Here is a 16,677-nt window from a genome sequence, read left to right as displayed (position 1 = left end):
TCGGAACCTTCGCAACAGTGACTCTTTCAACATTTCTCTTAAATATATTTACAACAACACAACGCAACGTTTATTTGTATTGATAACTGTAGCTGATTAACATGATTTAATATTATCGTGAATTTACGTACATTTGGTACATGAACTACATGAAGAACACCTGACAGTGTGCAATATGCGACAACTCATTTGACTTCGTAATTTAGCGGAATCGTTCGACAGAAAATTCTTGAAATTAGTTTCGGTAATTACGACAGAAAAGGGATACTTATGGAAAGTAGTAAAAGTTGTATTAAAATGTGCTCATATTCGACCTGTAAATTCTTAGTCAATGGAATGTAAATTACGACGTTCGACTTCTGCCGACAACAATTTTGGCAGAGGGCAAGCCTAGAGTCACAGCTTCGCGTAATGGACTGTTTAAAGTTGTCTACAATGTTTTAATATCAGGTAACTGAAACTGGATTACTTCAAAATACAGCAAACATCAATGATGAAATACAAAGACAAAATCGGAAGTAATATTTAAAAGAGAATTTAGCAAAGAATGAAAAAGCAGAGAATTAAAAACAGAAGCATGAGTACAAGGAATTGCGTATCTTCTTCACTATTGAACTGTACCCTTAAAAAACTGTAAGTGTATGGAGAACAGCAGATTCATCGTCGCACCAACTAGAACCTAAACTAAAAGGTGTAGTATTAGACTGTCTAGCTTTCGCAAATGACGTAGCACTAACTACGGAAACACATCACTGATGCTCAAGAGCAACTCGAAAAGTTGCAGGAAAGAGCAGTAAAACTAGAATACAAATTTCATATGAAAAACCATAACTCATGACATACAAAAGAATCTCCATTAGCAAAGTATTTCGTGTAAAAGTATTTAAATTTCTTAGGTTGGACGGATCACTGAAAACTGTAACGAAAAGATATCTATAAAATCCACATTACAGAAGAGAGAAACGCGTTTCAGTTTAAAACAAGTTATAACAACGAAGCAGAAGCGCCGTGCACATCAGAGGGTTTTGCTCTTCAACATAAAACATTAAAACAGCAACTAGAAGTAAAAGGACGGAAAATCATAAAAAAATCTTTTGACGAATAACAGACGTGGACTACATCTTCCAAAACCCAATGCGGAAATCTACAGGCTAGTCTCTAAAATCTTACAAGGGGAGGCCACGACGTTTGGAACGCGAATTTACTGCAAACTTCGTACACTCGTAGTAGTTCATTAGGACAAAAAAATATGTAAGCAGTAACGCGTACTTCTCAAGCGTTATTGAGAAAATCACAAAATAATTTCGGTCGTCAAATATATACCTGCGCATGGCCATTTTTACCGTGAAGCGCCGGCAGCCGAGTGGTTAGCGTTCGAGCCCCGTAATCGCTGGGTCGCTGTATCTTACCCGATTCGCAAAGTGTGCTGCCTTCGCGCCGTCCCAGACACATCGCACCCACGAATTAAAGCTTGCCACATCACAAACGAAGCCCGTATTGAGGGCCCGTAGAGTGAGTTACAAACTTGGAGATATGCTCTGTCCCCTGAGGTGTATCTATTTTCAGTATGTCTTGTAGATCTTACGCCGTCGTCTTTTGAAGCCCTGGAGATACTTATGGATAACCCTGTATCTCCTAACCACCCCCCCCCCCCTTCCAACCACGCCGGAAAATGAAACAGCGGGAAATATGCTATTCGTATTGTTACTTCTGACTAATAGATTAATTAAAATAACCACACGGTAATCAAAGAGTTAAAATACTATAATCGACAGTTACGAAGCTCAACAACCAGTGAAATGGACAAATTAATGTAACATCCCTATCAGAGAGGCGCGTGGCCCGTTTTCGCACAGGCCTCGGGTGTTTGCGGCGGCACCCCGAGGTGGTGGCGCGGCTGTGCCTGCAGTTTTGCTCGTGCTGTAAATAGTGCTGGCGGCCGGCCAGCTCGCGCCCGCATCCCCACCACAAGACGCACAGCACTTTGGGGGGGGGGGCGGTAACGTAGCAGAAGCCGCAGCGGCAGCCACGGCCGCCGCAGTCGCTGCCGACGCCTCGCCGCGAACATGTGGCCGTCGTCGCTGTTCGTCTCGGCGCTGCTGCTGGCCACGCGCGCCGCAGGTAACGCGCGCCGACACGTGTCCTCAACGTGTGCGCTCCTCTATCGCCAGACGGGCACGTCCGTCCAGCGCCCACGGCTTGACTCCGCATAGTGGAGGCGGGCGGTGTGCCTCGCTTATTTCGTCAGTGTCGCAAAGATTTCGTCGAAATGTTTTTAAAAGAAAACCGTAGCTGTTTGTGAAAGAATACCAGTGGCTCACCTCAGTAACCATCCAGCATCTCTACAAGTGTACGCAGAACTGTATTCGGTTTTGTTGTTGTTGTCGTCGTCACAGTTTAATGACCCGACGATAGAGAAGTTGGGCTTCGACGATAGAGAAGTTGGGCTTCGAGTAAGGATAGGGAGGGGGGGGGTGGGGGCGGGAGGCGGTGATGCGAAAACACCTGCGACTACATGAAGTATATTCGCAGTTGTCAACATGGACAACATTCAGCTGTGCAAAGGAATGATGACAGTGAAAATTTGTGTCGGACCGGGACTCGAACCCGGATTTCCTTCCTGTTAGGCTATCCAGACACAAACTTCCAAGTGTCGTCCACCACGTGTCTACAACCTGTATTTGTACCTCCATTATTTATATCCCCGTTCACGGGAGACATTTTAATTGAAAGTCACTTGCCAGGTGTCTAAGTCCGAAGGGACATTGCATGGTATTTCTGAACGAAATCACTGCAATACTGCCTTTATCCGTCGACACCGGGCAGGCGACTTTCAAGTACAATGTCTCCCTTATACGGAAATATACATAATGGATGTACGAGTACAGGTTGTAAACACGTGGCTGACGAAATACGGAAGTTTCGGTCTGACCGCCTACCAGTAAGGCGACCGCTCGCGATAAGCGGGAAATCCACGTTCGAGTCCCAGTCCGGCACAAATTTTAATTGTCGACATTCCATCATACAACTGAAAGTTGTCCATATTCGCATTTGTGAATACATTTCATGTATTTCGTAACGGATGTCGTTGCTTCAGTGTATGCCTTCGGACGTGTATGGAAGTCCGAAGCAACGCTCGTACTTCTGAACACAACAGGCACTGAAAACTCGTATCGTACATATGTCGAAGTCTTCTCTCGCCGCCATCCTAGGACTTGGCCAAAGTGATATCAGAGAACCTGGAGAAACCTAAACCGGAAATCATCGGAGGGAGGTTAGGCCTAGATGTGTGACTAGCGTTAACAACACAGCCACCTCTCTCTTACACAGAAGTGTGCTTCAGTGTTCCTTCAGGTTAAGGCTTCCCAACGCCCCCAACGTGCTTGTCGGGTGTGTTTATCTTTATTACTTTTTCATTGTCCATTCAAACTTCCTGCCGGATTGAAACCGTGTACCGACCTTGGACCCGAATTAGGAACCTTGCCTTCCGCGGGCAATGCCCTTGCCGACAGAGCTACCTTGGCAGCCAATGTTCCGGGTTTGAGTCCCAGCCCGGGGTACAGTTTTAATCTGCCGTGAAGCTTCACAACAGCGAACAGACCGCCGCAGAGAGATTCACTCTGAAAACTACCCACTGTCAGCTCCAATATTTGAAGCTCGCTTCTAACGAATTACACTCACAGGTATTTCGAGAACAGAGGTTACGAAATCGCAGTACTGAATTAAATCCACCTTCACTGACAAAATGTTTATTACTTTACCATGCATTTAAAACTCTGTGCTTCCACCTTCAGGTGATGTTTGAAAGTCTTACATCTGTATATTTACATAAAAGTGTCGCTTTAAGTATTCGCGGTGAATCTAATTGCAATTTTACACTAAAAACTTTATGGCATCTGAAGAGGAACCCAAAGGGTTTTGAAATGCACCCTGCAGTATTAAACATTTTGTGACAGAAGGCGGGTTTCATTGCGATTGGTGTGTCATCATAAACATTCCAGCTACGGAGAAAATTAAATAAGATACTCGATTAAGTGTATGCCATGAATTACAGTGCTGTTTATTTAGAGAACTAATACAGTAAAAGTACTTTTAAACTCACACTCGAGGCGTAAAAACTCCTCGAACCCGTGACTCCTGTTTACTAAAGGGGCAACCTAGGCCTGCTTCTACGACAGGTAAACTCTTCTCTAAATACATTGACGTCCAAATAAAATACCATTAGCACAGTTGAGTGTCTGATGCAAACCACAATGCAGCCGAATCACACGTGTTCAGTCTGCTGCGTCAAACTTCAGAGAACTCCTGTCGGAGGTTCGAGTCTTCCCTCGGGCATGGGTATGTGTGTGTTGTCCTTAGCGTAGGTTAGTTTAGGTCAGAGTAAGTAGTGTGTAAGTCTAGGGACCGATGACCTTAGCAGTTTGGTCCCACAAATTTCCAAACTTCAGATATATTAGGGCACACAGTTCCTCACTGAATTACTCGACCACCTCCACAATTGCCTTAACGACACTAGATCAAACGACGTGGACCGCGGATGACAGCTGTAAATGAAGTACCAGACACGTCATTCACTTACAGAAAGGGTCAGTCCTACACTTGGTTAACGTCCTACAATCCGTTAACGAAATGTCCGGGAATTCACATGTGAGAATTAGCGAAACTGTAAGTATAATCTGCGCACGGGTACTCTTTCGATGTTTCAGTCTTCAAGGCGCCCTGTACTCTGTACAAGGCATGTGCACTTGGAGGTGTTTATTCTTTTGGCGGTAGTCTGTTCTCTTAGCGCATGCAGTTTCACGAAACAACCGCCAGAGGCCTGCTGCACGTTTAATGACACTCAGGTACTGGACAGAAACGAAATTGGGCGACAATATTACCGGGCGATACCGCCTCGATACGATGGGCGTGTACTAAGAATTGACAGGTGTCACAGTTTCAAACAAAAATGCGTGTTTCAAGAAAATAGCAGTTCATCTTAGTAAATCGAACGAAGCAATTTCATTAATCGACAAATCTGATTAAATCTAGACAGAAAGAGTATGCGAAAAGCGAATAAAGATTGTCATTTACTTGCACAACATTTTCGCCATGGACTGCGCTACGTATTGTTTTTCCACAACTAAAGTTTCTACCTTTAATCCATTTTCAAGTGGTTAAGATGCTGAAAACAGCATTTGTCAACATCAGTAAAATAAAAAAAATGTGAATGTCAGCATTCGTTACATGCACCATCGGTATGTAACAGACAGAAACAAATCTCATGAAACAGGACTCGTGACTCCCACACATGTCAGTGACGAACACCGCACTGGTCGAAAACGTATCGACAGTATATTAGCGAATGCTGGCATTAGCCACGAAATCTCAAATTCCTTTTGCTTATTTTATGAATGTCGACAACTGCTGTGCTTTCAGCTTCTTAACCACTTGAATTTTCTTAAGTCGAAATTGCGATTGTGGACATTATAATAAATATTGTACTCGATGCCGAAAATGTTGTCGTTCAAAAATTCAACGAGACTGCGAACCCAAGCCAAATACAGTTTGTCAGCTTATCTTTCGAACGCTGCATTTCTGCTACTGGCATGTTGTTGTTGTTGTTGTTGTGGTCTTCAGTCCTGAGACTGGTTTGATGCAGCTCTCCATGCTACTCTATCCTGTGCAAGCTTCATCATCTCCCAGTACTTACTGCAACCTACATCCTTCTGAATCTGCTTAGTGTATTCATCTCTTGGCATAATGCCAGTAATTACGACGATCGCATTACGATACGATTGTGACACAAGACCCAAAAGTAGCAGAAGATGTACTGCTTTCTTTCCGGAAAAAGAATTAGCCGTACAGAATCGATTGCGTGATTAACGAACACATCTGAAACTAGCTGAAACTGTTATGGATACAACGCAGCTTCCAATTTTGAAAGTGTTGTTTGCGAACTATATTGTTACCTCCGTACTACCCAAAAAAGGTGACTCGCTAATTAATGTGTCTCTTCGACGAACTACCAATAATGTCAAAAGGAAATTTCTTAACCGTAAATTTGACAAATGGACAGAGAGGAGTGCGTCACACATTCCTTACCAGAGCTAGGCAGCATGAAGGACAGCCAGGTTCTCCCTCTGCCACATCAAGTGTTAAGTGCTGACTGTATATACGCTATGTAGTGTACTTGCTTTTTTCGTCGTGATACAACGCTCTCACATGGCATAGAGCTAGTGCCACACACAGTATTTTCAGAGAACGCGAGTTGAAATGACGTCGGTGTACCGACGCCTGCTTTCTTTCTGACAGGAGAGTTGCTCTCGAGTGAGCAGCCATTCAGCGGGAGGGACAAGCTGCGGGCGAGACCGCGGCGGTCGGCCAGTATGCTCCGCTGTGCCGGCAGATGAAAGCGGCCTCGTTTCAGAGGCGGCCGCGGGCGAAATCTGCGAACAGTGTGGTCCTTCGACGCGTCCGGCGTCGCTCTCGTCCGTGTTAGCACAGCAAACAGTCTGGATCAACACGGCGGCGGGGACGCGGGCCAACGCGAACGTTTCTTATCTGTGATGCCCAATCCGATCAGCGTGACACAGTTTCGAAGGTTCGTCGAATCCGTCTCAAATGGCGTAATATACAAGCTACAAATAAAGCCGTTTTTGTCAATGTTAAATATGCAGCTTACCACCAGTCTCAACAAAAGCAAAACGAGGATAATGGAATGTAGTCGAATTAAGTCGGGTCATGCTGAGGGAATTAGATTAGGAAATGAGACACTTAAAGTAGTAAAGCAGTTTTGCTATTTGGGGAGCAAAATAACTGATGATGCTCGAAGTAGAGAGGATATAAAATGTAGACTGGCAATGGCAAGGAATGCGTTTCTGAAGAAGAGAAATTTATTAACATCGAGTATAGATTTAAGTGTCAGGAAGTCGTTTCTGAAAGTATTTGTATGGAATGCAGCCATGTATGGAAGTGAAACATGGATGATAAATAGTTTGGACAAGAAGAGAATAGAAGCTTTCGAAATGTGGTGCTACAGAAGAATGCTGAAGATTAGATGGGTAGGTCACATAACTAATGAGGAGGTATTGAATAGAATTGGGGAGGAGTTTGTGGCCAACTTGACTAGAAGAAGGGACCGGTTTGTAGGACACGTTCTGAGGCATTAAGGGATCACAAATTTAGTATTGGAGGGCAGCGTGGAGGGTAAAAATCGTAGGGGGAGACCAAGAGATGAATACACTAAACAGATTCAGAAGGATGTAGGCTGCAGTAGGTACTGGGAGATGAAGAACCTTGCACAGGATAGAGTAGCATGGAGAGCTGCATCAAACCAGTCTCTGGTCTGAAGACCACAACCACAACAACAACAACTGTCTTGAAGCAGCAAAGTAAATAGTACCCAGCACTAATTGCTTTTCTTTCGAGTCCGCTTGTAATTTCTTTTCTGAATGCAGCTACTGGTCATCAAGCTTTCTCAAATTGCACTCATCCTGCAATGAAAAGTACGAAATCTTAGAGGATTAATTCTGCTTCGCTCCTTTTACATTGCGCGGTACGTGGGAAGAGTAACACAGTTTTGCTTGAGAGCTGTTGCTTACGCTGCCATGTATCAGTTGAGTTTTAACTCAAAGAAATGTAATGAATGGAATCAATGGGAATTTAACACAGGAATATGCAATGAAACGGAATAATATCAGTGATAATGTGTTCAGCAACGCTGAACCTGCAGCGTAATCAACGTGTCGTGGCATATTCATAATATAGCAGGTTCAGCGTCACATAACGTTTTTCACTGGTGTCATTTCATCGCACTGCACATTCACACATTTTTCCGCATTTATTCCACTGATTTCACGTCTCTGAGTGTAATTCAATTGTGTATACCGGTCTTGATGACTTACGCAATCTTATCGAAAGTTTCCGCACACCCAATAGTGCAAATTAAGACGGAGTGTGTCCACCCGTCGTCTTTATGACTACTTCAACTCTGCATCCACTCTCCTGTGGCGTCGCTGTTTGCACCACCTCAAGCGACGCTTACCATTTACTACAGAAATGTATGGCTTATGACGAGCTGCCCGACCACTGTACCCGTTTCTTTTTAACTAGCTACGCACAGTCGCTGTTGTACCTGGACTGTTGGTAGCTCTTTGGAACTCACCGAGTGGTTTCTTCCTCTGATTTCACACAATTTTTTACAAGCACCGTCTCCTGACCGTCTGACCTTGGTTTAGGTGTGGTTGTTTCTTTCCGTTTCCACTTCACAGTCACATCATCAACTGTCGACTAGGGCAGCTTCAGAAGGCTTGACATTTCCCCGACGGATCTCTTATTCGGGTGATGTCCAATGACTAGTCCACACTGGTAGTCACTGAGGCCTGCTGATTGACCAATCTGCTGTTACTGCTCCTCTACTAACACAAACTCTCCGTCTCCATTTATACTGCCGAGTCTGCCGTCTCTTCACATCTACGGGTCAATTCCGCATTACAAAGAGATAGATGTTCAAGTACTTCTGATCAGATAGTGTACCTGTATCAGGAGGTAGCGGTCTAAGCGTTACGAGCAAATCACCCATTCCGCGACTGATCAATAAGATTATGTTTTGCCAGTATGAGGCAGGCCTTAACATACCGTAGTCTTTTTCTTTCCAGTCGATTGCCTGACTTGATGTCGGTCGTCACGATTTCTTCTCTTGCGTGATGCTATTCAACTCATAGTAAAACTCATAGCCAAAGCTCTCAGTTATTTGCTGGACTTACTGCAACCTCTCTTCGACAACTTCTGCGCTCTCTAATTCCTCCCGTACTATGGACATTACTCCCTGATGTCTTGAGATGTGTTAACGTTCTGTTGCTACTTCTTGTTCTTTTAGTGTGTTCCACATATTCTTTTCCTTGTCAGTTCTGTAGAAAATCACGATTTTTTTTTTTTTAATTTATCGGTCCACTTACTGCTCAGGATTCTTCTGTAGCACCACACCTCAAACGCTTTGATTTATTTCCTTTCCGGATTTGTGACAGTACACGAATGACTACCACATAACGCTGTGCTCACAAATTTCTTTTCTCAAGTTAAGGTCTACCTTTGACATTAGTAGACTTTTGGCTAAGAATACTCTCCGCCTGTGTTAGTCTTCTTATGTCGTCCTTGCTTCATCCGTCACGCGTTGTTTTGCTTCCAAAGTAACAGAATTTCATAGCTTTGTCCACCACAAGATCCCCAATTCTGATGCTAACTTTTCCACCTGTATTACAGGGCCAGTCAAATGAAAACGAGACTGAGGGCAAAAAGTAAGTTCACTGTTTTTTATTTCAAGCGTAATGACCGTAACTGTTAATACATTTACGTCAATATGAGACAAGAGGGTCAGTACATTCATGGAGATAAATGTTTGCGGTTACCTACGGAATCATGATTGTGCCGAGGGTTGCACCTCTTCGTCCGAAGCAAACCGATGGCCACAAATGTCTTTCTTCAGGGCTCCAAAAATATAGAAATCGCATTGGGAGAGATCAAGAGTGTAGGGGGTCGTGTAAGGGTTTCACAGCGAAACTTCTGCAGTTGGGCCCGCCCACAGCTTGCCAAGGTTGTTCGGCACAAAAATTTCGCCGTGAAGCCCTCCATAGAGTTCCGATGTCCTCCCCCCCCCTCCCCCAATGCAAAAATGGTTCAAATGGCTCTGAGCACTATGGGACTTAACTTCTGAGGTCATCAGTCCACTAGAACTTAGAACTACTTAAACCTAACTAAACTAAGGACATCACACACATCCACGCCCGAGGCAGGATTCGAACCTGCGACCGTAGTGGTCGCGCGGTTCCTGACTGTAGCACCTAGAACCGCTCGGCCACTCCGCCCCCCCCCCCCCCCCCCCCATGCAAATCCCATATTTTCAGAGCCCTGAAGAAAGACATTCGTGGCCGTCGATTTGCATCTGGCGCAGAGTTGCACTCCTGGGTACAGTCATGGTTCCGTAGGCAACCGCAAACTTTTTTTCTCCACGAAGGCACTAAACAGTCTTGTCTTACAGCGAGATAAATGTATAAACAGTTGTGGAGATAACTTTTGAAATACTAAACTGTTTACTTACTCTTCTTTCATTCTGTCTAGTTTTCACTTCACTGCCGCTTCATATTTCTGCTTTTGCCAACACGTTCGTTTTTATTCGGTTAACTTTCAATTTATTCCCGGTAAACCGTTCAGTTCAAGAGGAATCGGGGAATCCTACCGTCGATATTTTTGACCCAGAATTTTAACCCGACTTCTGAACCTTACTGAACAGCCAATAGCGGAATGGTTGTTCTGCTCGTACAGCAGCTTTTGGCGCGGTGCTCGTGGGGAAGGAGGAAAACAAGGGAGGCGGCGGCGGCGTGGGCCGCGCCGGGCGACGCCCCCTGCAGGTGGCGCGCTGCGGCCGCCTCTTCCGCGTCTCCTCCCTCTCTATTCTCCTCTCCTCTCGTCTGTCGCGCACGCAGGCACGCGGCCCGACTCGCCGACAAGCGCGACCACACAAGCCACGGCGCCCGTGTCGCGCCTCCCTAACAAAGGCCCGACCCGTAGCAAACACTTGCCGTCGCGAGCCAGTAAACACCACTACCCCTCACACTGTGCGTAACCGGCACCCAGCACTCTGTCACTTCCTCATAAGTTAATTGCCTTAGGCGGCCCCAGGCGACACCCCCGGGATAACAAGGCCGACCAGCAGTGTTAGTGACGTCACACTAAGCGGCCCATAGCCGACGCAGCAGTCCACGGACACCTCCGTACAGGCGCCTGATGCTAACGATCTTCTGTCCGTCATACAGAAAGGAGCGAACTATAATTCGAACCAAAGACCAAATTATATATATTCTTGTAAACAGCATAAAGGTTCATAACGAAATACCGATTACATATACGGGCAGGAATAAGTTTAATCGATTGAGGAACTTTGCCATTATTTTATAATTGTCAGAACACTATTTAGCTTTAAAACTCGCATACAGGTAGTGACAAATGCCAACTGACAGCAGGACTTAACATTTTCAAGCTATTACACTGAAAGTAAATTATCTTAAACACTGTCATACATAGCAAAACCCTCACAACTTTCGTTTACAATAAGGTAACAAGAGTTCGCTTTATCTCATAAAACACATGACTATTGTGAATTTACTCATATGTTCATGGTGACAGCTCTTTTCAAGAATTTTTACAAGTGTATCCCCAGTAATAAAGAATGGAAACAAAAGATAGATATCAAATATTCTCCTTTTAACATAGACATCACTGAACACAAGATTCTGTCTTGCACTGTGATACTAAGGGACTGCTCTTTCCTTTAAGAAAAGCCTGACAATTTGAAGTTCACTCTGCTATTGAAGATACACTTCTTGAAACAATATTAAAAATGTTATGAAAGGTAAGGAAATGAAAAACAACCACGTGCATTACATGTAAGAATGTGAGCAAAAGGCAGAGGCTCTCTTTACTTACCATTTTCAATCTCTCTACAGCTTATTTCCTTTTCCACGCAGAAATCACCAACTGCAAGTCTCATTATTGCTGTCTGTTACTAACAAAGTGCTTTTCTATTTAAAAAACCTGGCAATTTTATGTTCATTCTGGTACTGAAGATAAACACTTTTGAGAGGAGTTCTAGAACCTATTCCTGCCCGTATATGTAATCGGTATTTCGTTATGAACCTTTATGCTGTTTACAAGAATATATATAATTTGGTGTTTGGTTCGAATTATAGTTCGCTCCTTTCTGTATGACGGACAGCATCAGGCGCGTCTGTACGGAGGTGTCCGTGGACTGCTGCGTCGGCTATGGGCCGCTTAGTGTGACGTCACTAACACTGCTGGGCGGCCTTGTTATCCCGGGGGTGTCGCCCCAGGCCAGTCGCTATTATTCCTCAGAATGTCCGAATCTGCAATAATATTCCACGTGCGTGGGTCAGGTTAAGAGGCCACGCAATAACCAGTGAAGCCCCACTTTCGATTTTTTTAAAGAAACTAACTCCCACGTATAAAAACTCATCTCCCAAACTATGTCACGTACAACGACATAATTTCGCAGGTCTCTTCAGTGCTATATTTGGACACTGCCCGCAAAATGTGCTGCGAATATAGTAGTAAAGAACTAATACATTAAAACGTCATGCCTGTTGCGACAGTTTTACTGCATGCACAGCCAAAATTTAGTACGCGATAAACTTTCTTACTTTCATCATTTTATGAGGAAGTCACCGTGGAAAAGTTTCTTAAGGGTATGAAACTGTGTCTCAAGTTTCTTGGAAGCCGCTAAGTGCTCTCCTTCACGAACATTGCATGAATATAGCCTGGGTAGTTTGCGCGCCGCGAGTCACCTTCCTCAAGGCAGACACAAAGTTTCTAACCGTAATGCTTGCCTTCCTGCGTTAAACTCTTAACGAGTAGATTATGGCAGCATTTTAAATTTTTAAATTCGCTCAGTAATCGTGTGAAATTGAAAATCAAATTGTTGTTGCCCCTCGAAGCCCTTCAGCAACCCGGAACAGGGACTGCGCACCTGTTTAGCCGTTTAGTAGTATGGATAATGAGCAGACCAAATACTTCTGAAATAATTCGTGCTAACTGTGGATTATTTTGCCGTCTGAGGGCAGCTTTGCCAGTCGTTCACGCGCTTTGCTGAAGTACGGGCTCGGGCCTTCTTTGTGTGTCGCTGTCATGTTTATCATGTTTATCTACTAAAATGAACTCAAAACAAGGAAGAGGATCGTTCACATTAAAGTTCATCGAAATGTACTAATCGCTGCCGCGTTACAGGAGGTTAGTGCAGATGAACTGGAAAGTTAAGAATGATTTTTCTGGGTTGTCACTCGCATTATGATTTCGAGTTTTATTGGCACGCTTTGTAATTCAAATAAATGTTAAGTTTTTATACATCCCTCTCCCGTGTGTGTGTACATATAAAAATACTCTGACTGAAATTTTACCTGTAAACTTCAAAGCTTTCAAAGAACTGCCCGTACCAAGGTGTCGTAGCGTAATACCTACGTGCTGACTTTCTGCAGTTACATCACTCGTTGCATTGTTTCGTTTTTTATTCAAAGGATAACCATTTACAGTAATAAATCAATGTCCCACTACCGTCAAGGCACAAAAGTTCTAATAATTATTTATTTAGTTCGATTTCAACATTGATCACAAATTTTCGTGGGTGAAATTTTCCATGCTCCTCGCAACAGTCGCAACCAGTCTTATTTCTGCTTGAAACAAAGTACGAGCACAGTATTAACAACAACAGTAGCGTCTTGATCGTCCGACAGTTCGAACCAGATTAAATACTGATCAATGTTGTTGCACCTTTTTATTCAGCACTCTAAGGAGAACTTCACTACCATCCGAAGAAAAGTAACCCCATGGACTGCTCTTCCAACAAATACGCCCGGAGAAGCTAAGGAATCACTCCAATAACCCTGCATAATAATGTTCACCGGACCCACTTTACGTACTGTACATTTGTTCTACAATAGTTAGAAAATCCTTCTACTCGCCGTCGTCAGCTGCGCGAACTTGCAAGAGTTCGTTATTTTCTTAACTTCATCTACACTTACATCTATACTTTGCGAAATCCGGTGAATTGCGGGACAAAGCGTACTTTGTTTTATTGAATTCGTACCATACGCTAACAAACAGAAATAAAGTTATCTAGGGTGACAATAGTCCGCTTGTTAAAATACGGCGGCCAAGGCTGGATAATAGGCAGATCAGACTAGAAGAAATCAGAAGCTGCAGAAAAGATATTTTTTATGGTACATGGTAGGTTAGACACTCTTGCATGAAAACGAATTAATGACACGGAAGAAACTATAATTTTTTTAATATAGATAAAAAATAAAAAAGTAAACTAAAATGGGGGGGGGGGGGGGGGGGGGGCGCCGATCCCGGACAAAATCCCACGGCGGATTAACGAAGAGGGTCGGTTTGCTGAGCAGTCTGGATGTGGTTTTTAGGCCGTTTCCTACACTCGAGTAGGTGAATACTGGCCTGGTACCGAAATCCCGCCTCAGTTACGTGATTCACAAAGATTTAGAAAACTTTTGCTCATATTCACATGAGTACCTCTACACGCTGACAGATGGGGTACACACATTCCGTATGGGGGGGGGGGTTAGCGGGGTGGCGACAAGAACGGCGTCTGGCCACCCCTTAAACTACCATGCCGCATCCGTTCATAACAGTTCCGATCCGGGACAGAGACAAGAAAAAGGACGACGACGATAGTGACAGGATTGCTGAAGTATAAAGCAACAGATCGACGTAATGTACGAAAATCGCTCACCATGTGGAAGGACAGATTGATGATGATGATAACTATTATTATATATTAAAGTTTCTTTCCCTTCCATTCAGTGATGGAACTTAGGAAAACGACTGTTTGGAAGCCTCTGTGCAAGCTGTTATTGCTATGGCGGGTATATTTGTAGCTTCTGCCCTGAAGGGTGGTTATTAACGTTTTCTAAGCAGGTTCTCGCGAGACGTTGTGCTTTTTTCGGGTGACTACCAGTTCAGATTGTCCACATTTCCTTCGCCAGTCGAACATGCGTGTGTCCATTCGCTCCGCCCTTCTTTGCGCTCGACGACCGCTGTTAATGTGACCTCATATGGGTCCTACAATGGCTAGCTTATTTTGCCACCTGGTGCTGCACTTTGTCTTTGGATGGCTATGCGTCACGCTCACCGTATACACAATGGGACCCATGTACAGTATGTTCGTTTGGATAGTTTATTGCTCGTTTAATGCGCAATACACATTACAATTCGTTATGATGTGGAACATGTCAATAGCTTACAACAAAAGCAGTGTCAATAATTACAATTTTCACCTGCTAGCACATTTATTGACGTCCAGGTTCAAGAGCAAGTGCCTGCCCCAATCTACGGTCCTCTGCAGGTATTTCTCCGTCTTCTGGAAACCTTCCTACGTGCAACAGAATCGACCGCGATAAGCCTCACGGAGTTCCCGACGTTAAGAGATATTTTTGTAAAACATGAAATGTATTCGCAGTTGCCAATACGAACAACCATCAATTGTATAAGGGAATGACGACAATGAAAATTTGTGCCGGACCGGTAGTCGAACCCGAATTTACGCTTAGGCTACCCGTGTACGATTCGCGGCTTGAGCCAAACTTCCATAGATCTTCGTTCCTGCGTCACAACCTGCACTCGTACACACATTATGTAACTGAAAGTCGGTGCCCGATATCGGCTGATAAATGCCATATTTCAGTGCAAATACAATATTTCAGTGCCTGTGTTAATGTCCGACGGAACATTGCACCGTTTTTCTTCACGACAAAGGCAGACCATATCGTGCTGAAATCCTGTTTGGATTAGGATTCGGAATATGAGACTACTTGAACCTGACCCCGCCTACTTTTTCCTGGCCATTATGCCGTATCTTGAAGGAGTCGACATGTTAATTTTCGGATTTAGCTACGTTAGTGGTAGAGGGCGGCAGAAAGCCCTACCTGACGCCACTCCGCCCCACTTCCTCACCGCAGTGCCGGAGTTTGTGTACCCCAACTGACTGCGTCTAGTGCTGTTCCACGAGAAAGTGTGCGAACGTTTCCTAAGCGTTCCAGAATCGTGTAACTGAGGAGCTGGGTACATCTCAATACAGTGTTCACCTAATCAGATGTGGGAAACCGCATAAAACCCACATCCAGGCTGGCCGACACACCGAGCTTCGTCGGTACTCCACCGCGTGGGATCAATTCGAGGCCGCCGCGCCTCCCTGAATCCCGGAAGCGGCGTGCTAACGTGCGCGGCTATCTGGACGAGTGGAAACTGTTCTCGCCTCCAAATCAGAAACCAAATGCGTGGCTCACGAACGAATTGTGGCTGTGATTCCCTGCTTCCCCGTAGCCATGGACAGTAAACAGTGGTCCTAAAAACTCTATGGAGCCTTTAGAGCTGATTCGGGAGGACAGTTTTAATATGGCTCTTCTCACCCCGTTTTTGCATTGCATGTTGTCTCTCACTATGAATTTTTTTCCCCTCTGTCGTGGGAAACGCTGTCTATATTACGAGGGTGGTTTGACATGAATGATAAATTTCCATGAGAGAATGGAACATATTTCTTGCGCTTTCTTGGTTGGTAAGCCCGATTATTCCAAGGACCGTAAACGAAATTTCAACAATGTACAGCGAACAGTTTATTGCTGACAGCCGTCTGAATTGGTCAGTTTGTAGACTCCGATTGAAAATGAAGAAAACAGTTTCGTGATGGTATTAAACATTTTAATATGAAGAGTTAAAATGCTGCAAAAATCGAAACACAGTTGGATGAAGTTGACGCGAAATCTGCAACATAACTTAAGACAATTTACTTATGGATTAATGAATTTAAATGTGGTCAGACAAGCACCGAAGATTAAGCGCGCTCCAGACGTCCAATTGAGGTCCACATATAGGGAACCACTGGCAAAATTCATGATATTGTAATGTTAGACCGCCGAATACAAATTCGTGCAACAGCTGAGATCGAAGTCATCTCACATGACCGAGGGCGTAGTATCCTGCAGGGAGAATTGGCTATGAAGAAGCCGTGTGCGAGATGCGTGCCGCGATTGCTCACAGACCACCAAAAGCGCATCCGATACAACATTTCAACACAGTGTCTGGAAATGTTTAACCGCAATCCGCGAAGATTTTTGG

General features: G+C 44.3%; 2 protein-coding genes across 2 annotated transcripts in view; one reads left to right on the top strand and one right to left on the bottom strand.

Annotated features, from left to right (window-relative positions):
* LOC126100212 (HIV Tat-specific factor 1 homolog) overlaps positions 1–16,677 on the bottom strand; it is a 564,133-nt gene that overhangs the window by 429,610 nt on the left and 117,846 nt on the right. The gene's annotated exons all lie outside the window — the stretch shown is intronic.
* LOC126100213 (lithostathine-1-like) overlaps positions 2,044–16,677 on the top strand; it is an 88,292-nt gene continuing 73,658 nt past the window's right edge. The window contains exon 1 of the mRNA XM_049910775.1: positions 2,044–2,121. Coding sequence (XP_049766732.1) covers positions 2,067–2,121 — 55 coding nt within the window. The 5' untranslated portion in view covers positions 2,044–2,066. The remainder of the gene's footprint in view (positions 2,122–16,677) is intronic.

The sequence above is a fragment of the Schistocerca cancellata genome, chromosome 9, assembly GCF_023864275.1.
Source record: "Schistocerca cancellata isolate TAMUIC-IGC-003103 chromosome 9, iqSchCanc2.1, whole genome shotgun sequence".
Taxonomy (NCBI): Eukaryota; Metazoa; Arthropoda; class Insecta; order Orthoptera; family Acrididae; genus Schistocerca; species Schistocerca cancellata.
The sequence above is the reverse complement of the archived record's forward strand: the minus strand, read 5'-3'. Positions and strand labels throughout refer to the sequence as shown.